The sequence below is a fragment of the Papaver somniferum genome, unplaced genomic scaffold, assembly GCF_003573695.1.
Source record: "Papaver somniferum cultivar HN1 unplaced genomic scaffold, ASM357369v1 unplaced-scaffold_160, whole genome shotgun sequence".
NCBI classification, from domain to species: domain Eukaryota; kingdom Viridiplantae; phylum Streptophyta; class Magnoliopsida; order Ranunculales; family Papaveraceae; genus Papaver; species Papaver somniferum.
In genome coordinates, this window is record NW_020625487.1 from 395341 (window position 1) to 402546 (window position 7206).

A 7206-nucleotide genomic window follows, 5' to 3' on the forward strand; every position below is an offset into this window, starting at 1 on the left:
CTGATAGTGATTTCATTTCTTCAAAACTATTAAAAATGTGGATTAATTTGACAACAAAAACATCACTAAAATTATTTTTGGGAGATGAATAGGGTTTACCAGTTACAACTGTTTTTGATCACTATGTTACAGCTAGGTCTATTTGGGAGGTCAAAAGGGTTTTCTTATACATTTTGAAAAAGATTAGCAATGCACATAATCTGCTCATTTCCGGTTGCAAAATTTCAGTATAGATTAACTAATTTTCAGTATGGAAATTAGTGTAGCACAGATAAGGGTGAAAGAAAACTAGTTGCTAAGGTTGTGAAGATAGTTTAAGTTCCGTCAAAAACATAATAAAATCTGATACAAGGATCAAGATTCTAGGGTTGTAAATTGATAACTTAATTGATAATGATAATAAGATGTGTCTCTAAACAAGAAGGCATAACCTTTAAATAGGTTCACAAGAACCGACTAAACAGAAAAGAAAAAGGAAATCTAAGCAAACTAGGAAAGAAAAGAACTTGCAAGGCAAGTAAACTTAAACAGATGTAAAAGATCAACTGTAATATATGATACGTACGCATTGGATCAACTGTTATAGTTAATAATGAAATACCAATCCCCCCTTCTTGAAAGACACTCTCCCTCGAGTTAATATTTAGAAAAAACTTCATTCTCTCCATGAAATATAAAAATTTCTTGCACATTGAAGATATTAGAGATGTTCCAATTTGATGGAATATCAATAACATATGCATTATCACTGATTTTCTTCAAAATCTTGAATGTGCCATATTTCTTCATCTTGGCCTTGTTATAAGTACCAGTAGGAAATTTCTGAGATGAATCATAACCAATTCCCTTTCACTAAAAGTCTTAAGCCTTGTGTATTGATTTGCATCTTCCTTGTACTTGTTATTAGAATCTGCAAGTTTCGACTTTACTTCTTGATGAATGAGTGAAGCTTTCTCAAGAAAGTTATCTTCATTAACATTTGATTTTCGCAGTTTTAGGAGTATTACCAAATCCAAAATATGATTAGGAACTTTAGAATAAACAATCTCAAAAGGTGTTTTACTTGTAGATCGATTAACTGAAGTGTTATAAGCAAATTCCATATTTGGAAGGAGATTGACAATTGCTTCTATTTTCCTCCAATAACCATGTCTCTAATAAGATTGCCTGAAGAACGATTGACCACTTCAGTTTGTCATCTGTTTGGGGATGAGCAGTTGTACTATACTGAAGTTTAGTTCCCAAACACATCCATAAAGATTTCCAGAAGTAGCTTAAAAACTTAGTGTCTCGATCAGAAGTAATTGTCTTGGGAATTCCATGCAAACGTACCACTTCTTTGAAAAATAAGTAAGCAATATTGGAGGCATCGGTTGTTTTCTTGCAGGCTATATATGAAGTGAGTCATTTTTGAGTAACGATCAATAACCACCATAATAGAATCATCCCCCATGGAAGTACGTGGTAAACCAAGAACAAAATCCATGTTAATATCCACCAAATGAGCATCTGGAATTGGAAGTGGGGTATACAAGCCTGTGTTTTGAATAGTCCCCTTTGACTGCTAGAAAACCATGCATTTTTTCACGTACTTTTGAACGTCACGTTTAAGAGAAGGTCAGAAATAATGTTCCTCAACCAAAGCTATGGTTTTATCACGCCCAAAATGTCCACCAAGGCCACTGCCATGTAATTCCTGGATTAAATGAAGACGTAGAGAACATTGTAGTATACATAAACAATTTCCTTTAAAAATAAATCCTTCTTGAATGAGAAAATCATCAACACTTCCTGTTGAAGAACGACACTTCTCCCAGAGTTTTTGAAAATCTTTGTCTTCACTATACAGATCTTTCACGAAATCAAAAGCTAAACTCTCATGTTTGAGAGTAACAACAAGATGAGCTCTTTTACTCAAAGCATCAAGAACTTGATTAAGTTTTCCACTCTGATGTTTAGTAGAAAAAGTGTACTGACTGATAATAGATAACCACCTATCATGCATTCTATTGACCTTTGCTGAAGTTTTCAAAAATTTAAGAGCCTGATTATCAGTATTGATAACAAACTCACTGTGAATACGATAAGGATGCCAGTTCTTAAGCTTGAACAAGAGAAATTAATTCTAACTCATAAGTAGACCATTTCTTTCTTGTATCTGAATTCTTTTCACTGCAGTAAGCAACTGGATGACCTTGCTAAGATAATAAAGATCATATGCCAACAATAGAAGCATCATAATGGATCTCAAAAATTTTATCAAAGGTTTTCATGGCAAGAACAGGAGCGCTACACAACCTTTCTTTGAGTATATTAAAGATTTTATCTGCTTGTTCAAACCATTCAAAAGTATCACACTTCAAACAATTTGTCAAACCAGCTGAGATAGTGCTAAAGTTCTTCACAAAACTTTTATAGAAATATGCTAAACCATGAAAATGTGCACTTCACGTATAGATGTTGGAGTAGGCCAATCAAAAATTTCTTTGATCTTAGAATAATCCACATAAATACCAGTATCTGATACAACATAGCCTAATAAAGTGACCCTGTTTGTAAAGAAAGTGCACTTCTATAAGTTCACATACAAAAAAATTTCTTGTAAAGCTTTGAACACCTGAGATAAATGTGTTATGTGTTCTTCTTCAGTGTTGTTAAAGATTAATATGTCATCAAAATAAACAATGACAAGCTTTCCAAGAAAAGGTTGCAGAACTTGGTTCATAAGACGTATAAATGTGCTAGGTGCAGTAGATAGACCAAAATGAATTACTAAACATTCATACAAACCTTCTTTTGTTTTGAATGTTGTGTTCCACTCATCAGCTTCACGAATACGTATTTGATGACATCCACTACGTAAATCAAGCTTTGTAAACACTTTAGCACCAGAAATCATATCATCAATTCTTGGTATAGGAAACCTATATGGTACAATAACTCTGTTTAAAGCTCTACAGTCTATACACATACGATGTCCACCATCTTTCTTGTATACTAAAAAGGTTGTACTAGCACGTGGGCTTTTCTTAATCTAATCAAACCTTTTTGTAACAAATCATCAACCTGTCCTTGTAGTATCTCATGCTCTTTAGGAATTAATCTATAATGGGGTTGATTAGGAAGACAAGTTCCAGGTATAAAGTCAATTTTATGCTGTAAATCTCTCATAGGAGGTAAAGTATTTGGTAACTCAGCAGGAAATAATTCACCAAAAGAAGATATTAAAGGTTGTACCTTATCTGGAATTTCCACCATTGACTTAGCAACTTCATGAGAACTCAAAGAATGAACAATGGTAGCAACTAAGGCAGTTGTCTTCTTATCTGTTGGCTTCTTGACTGAAATAGAAGATTGTAGGGACCACAAAACCTTATTAAATCCTTCATGAACAAAGGTATAAGTATTCTCATAGCAGTTATGAACAGTACGAATGTCATGTTGTCATGGTCTTCCCAACAATAAGCTTGCTGCATTCATGTTAATAACATCACATAAAGCATAATCTGAATATCCAGAGAAAGAAAACTTTGCTAAACATTGATGAGTGATTTTCTGAGTGAAAGAGTTTTTTATCCAACAAACTGAATACGACTTTGGATGAAGAGTAACAGGTAAACCAAGTTTTTCAACTAATTTTGCAGAAACATAGTTTTTTGTACTTCCACTGTCAATGATCATGTTGCAAAGCTTTTCATCAATGAGACAATGAGACTTGAAGATATGATGTCTTTGTGTGAGACATGGTTTGGTGATTAATACTGGTCGAATTACTCCAAGAAGTTTTGCATCATAAATCTCATGTTCTTGTAGTTAAGGAAAATCATCCTCTCCCAGTACATCTTCTACCTGTACGTCTTCTTGAATTTCATTAATGTAAGCATGAAACTTGCGAAAATCACTAGAAGTATGGCCAGTTTGGTTACACTTGTTACATCTATCTCCTCGAAACTTTGAATAAGGATTGCGAGGTTTATTTAAAGGAGGAAATTGTTGTTGATACTTATTACCTCTAGTAGTTGGAGAAATATCTCGTTGTTGAGTAGCCTGAGATGGATTAACAGATGGAATATGCATTACCGGAGCGTTGTCTTAAAGAAGAGATGAAACTTGTTGCTGCTGAGAAGCTTGACTAGAATTTTTGTCTTGTGGATCAACAATGATTGTTGATCCCCTGTCACCTTGGTTACCATAATAAGAATTATTTGATCCCTTGTTACCTTGGTTACCATAATAAGAATTATTTGGTTTTGCAGGTTTATTATAGTGTTGATAACTAACCTATCGTGGCGATGCTTGGATGGAAGTATTAAGTATACGCTTCTTTTTTTTGATTGCCTGCTGAATATCTTCAACCATAGTATACACGGATTGAGTCACTCCTTGTTGAATAAGCTTGTTTAAACCCTCTATAAAACGTGCAACTAACTGTTTTTCAGATTCATTGAGTTTTTTACGTGCAACTAAATTGTAAAATTCAACCACATACTCTTCAACCAATCTAGCTCCTTATATACAATTTTGAAGTTTAACAAAAATTTGCTGCATATAATCTCTAGGTAAAAACTAAACTCTTAACAAGTCTCTCATCCTTTTCCAAGTACGTATGGGAAGTTTGTGAGAATTACGTCGATCATCACAGAGCTTATCCGACCAAGTTGCAGCTCCACCTTTTAGTTTATACGCAACCAACTTAACCTTATAAGAATCAGGTACATCCATGAAGTTGAAAAACGACTCCACTTCATAAAACCAGTGTAACAATTCTTCTATTTGTAAACCACCATGAAAGTTGGGGGTATCATCTTTCAATTTATATTCAGGTAAAGATGCATAAGGATTCAAATTATATTTTAATCTCTTCTCATCTACCCACCTTTGTGCTTGAGCGGATTCAATCTTGTCTTCTTGTTCTTCACTGTTGAGATTCACAGTTGCAGGATTTTTATAGGAACTGTTAAGAAAGCTCTCAAATTGCTTTTTGAAAGTAAGAAGTTGTGAAATTTCCTCAGGAATAGAAGTATGTTGAACAAAAGAACCGTTGTCCTTTTTTGTGCCATCGTCTTTTGGTTCTCCTGATTTCTTTTCTCCAGTATTGTCTTCTTTATCATCGGTCAAACCTGGAACGCCTTCCTCATCTAATCCTGTGTGTTTTAATAACTTGAGAAGGTAGTGTTCATGTGAGTAAATTTTTTAACAACATCTCTGTCACAAATGTTGTTATATATATTCTCTGTCAAAGAGGTTTCTAATCTTTTGACAATATTTTTTTCTAGGTCAGAAAGGTCTGCTTTGGTAAGAGGTTGATCTTCCATTGACGTTGATGATAAAATAGGGTTTTGAGTAGTTGCAGAAGCGGTGATAGAATTTGTTGTTAGATAAGAATCTAAAAACGATGTATCTAATACCAACCAGTGTAGCACAGATAAGGATGAAAGCAAACTAGGTGCTGAGGTTGTGAAGATATTTTAAGTTTCGTCAGAAACTTAATAAAATATGATACAATGATCAAGATTCTAGGGTTGTAAATTGATAATTTGATTGATAATAATATTGATAATAAGATGTGTCTCTAAACAAGAAGGCATAGCCTTTAAATAGGTTCACAAGAACAGACTAAACAAAAAAGAAAAAATAAATCTAAGCAAACTAGGAAAGAAAAGAACTTGCAAGGCAAGTAAACTTAAACAGATGTAAAGGATCAACTATAATAGTTGATACGTACGCATGAGATCAGCTGTTAAAGTTGATACTGAAATAAGGGATCAACAATCGTTTTTGATACAGAGAAAGATATACTACATCAGAAATCCACAAAATAAGGGACCAACAGACAGGTAACTTGGCAACAAAGTCACTTAATTGTTTTGGCCACTTATTCATGCCTCCATTTGGAATTGTAGAAATAAAATTATTTTTGACGATGGAAATGTAGATATTCAAGAGGTTATTAAGCAAGTTAAAATCCAAGCCTACCTTTCTAAGAAAACTGCAGATGACTTAAAGGGGTTCAGCCTAGACATTGTAATGGGGAGTTGGGACAGTTTCTTCGTAATCTAGTTTGTATTTTTTTTTAGTTTTATTGGGTTTTGTGTTTCGACTTTTGTCAAGCAATTGGGTATGCAAGCTCTTTGAGCTCTTTCTTGCTTACTTCTGTAAGCCATTTAATAACAGTCTTCCAAGTTTGCCGATCAAAAAAAAGAAACAAAGTTGCTTAACAAAGAAACGTTCATATTTTATTAATAATTGAATCAAAATTATGTCAAAAATATACTAACAAAACAACTAAAAATCAAACGAAACTAAAATCAAACTATATAAGAACGTCTAAATGTCTTATATGATTTTTCTTTTGCTGGTGTAAAAACATCAACGCCGTGCTAGGACCTTGAAAACAAAGCAACGATTGTTTTCATCCCAACGAATGCCGATCGTATCACTCGCTGTTAACTGACTTCGTTGTACAAAGGAAGATAACCAATTATCCCTAACTTATACCTTCCACAACGACTAAAACGTTGCAAAACCATATTTGCTCTCAATCCAGAACAATCATCCGTTAATACAAGATTCTCACCCCCTCCCATATAGGGCAAGATATGATCTCTGACTGATCGTCCATCCAAATGAAGTGCATCGCCATTACTACCGTTCACATCGTTTTGTGATAGTACCTTTTGCACTGGCCAGTTCTCTGTTCTTGATTCTCTTATAACCATAACTTCTGGGGAAATGTGTACATTGTTAGCCTCTTGTTCCTTGGATCCAAGGAAATGGTTAAAACTAAATCTTCTCATTTTCAAGCTTCTTGTAGTTAAGTTTTAACTAATCGCAACTTGCTTTTATAGTGATTATTAGGGTCAAAATTAGACTAATATTACTGCATTTGAGAGTTGGAAATTTTAATCAAATACATATTTATTTCTCTGTTTTATTTAAGTTTTTTTTTTTTTTTTTGTTCGTGAAAGGAGAATTTTATTAAGGAGAGGAGAAAAAATGATAGTACAACTAGTTTGTGTTAAACAGAATCAAAAAGAGATACAATCCTAATACAGGAAGTAGAAAGATAAAACAAATGGAAATTGATGTCAGTGGAACATGCTTTCCCAAGAAAATATGCACTCATCAAGCCTGAAGTTGAAATTCCTTTTGAAGGCAGAGCTCCAAGCCAAGATCAATGCTTTGACCTCCACACTGATTTGAAAA

General features: G+C 33.7%; 1 protein-coding gene across 1 annotated transcript; it reads right to left on the reverse strand.

Annotated features, from left to right (window-relative positions):
* Window positions 1–1618: 1618 nt before the first annotated feature.
* Window positions 1619–4077, reverse strand: LOC113337524. The gene is made up of 6 exons (XM_026583191.1): window positions 4011–4077; window positions 3045–3341; window positions 2791–2961; window positions 2447–2535; window positions 2226–2357; window positions 1619–2104 (listed from the first exon to the last, which is right to left on the reverse strand). Exons 1-6 carry the CDS (start codon window positions 4075–4077, stop codon window positions 1619–1621), a joined length of 1242 nt encoding a protein of 413 aa, XP_026438976.1.
* Between the last annotated feature and the right edge of the window lie 3129 nt (window positions 4078–7206).

What these genes read in the sequence shown, in the direction of transcription:
- LOC113337524 (XM_026583191.1), bottom strand. Translation starts at nt 4,077, where the DNA reads ATGCATATTCCATCTGTTAATCCATCTCAGGCTACTCAACAACGAGAT. An exon ending in CTCCAACATCTATACGTGAA is followed by an intron (nt 2,358 to 2,446) that starts GTGCACATTTTC and finishes AATTGTTTGAAG; the next exon opens with TGTGATACTTTTGAATGGTT. An exon ending in TCCATTATGATGCTTCTATT is followed by an intron (nt 2,105 to 2,225) that starts GTTGGCATATGA and finishes CTCTTGTTCAAG; the next exon opens with CTTAAGAACTGGCATCCTTA.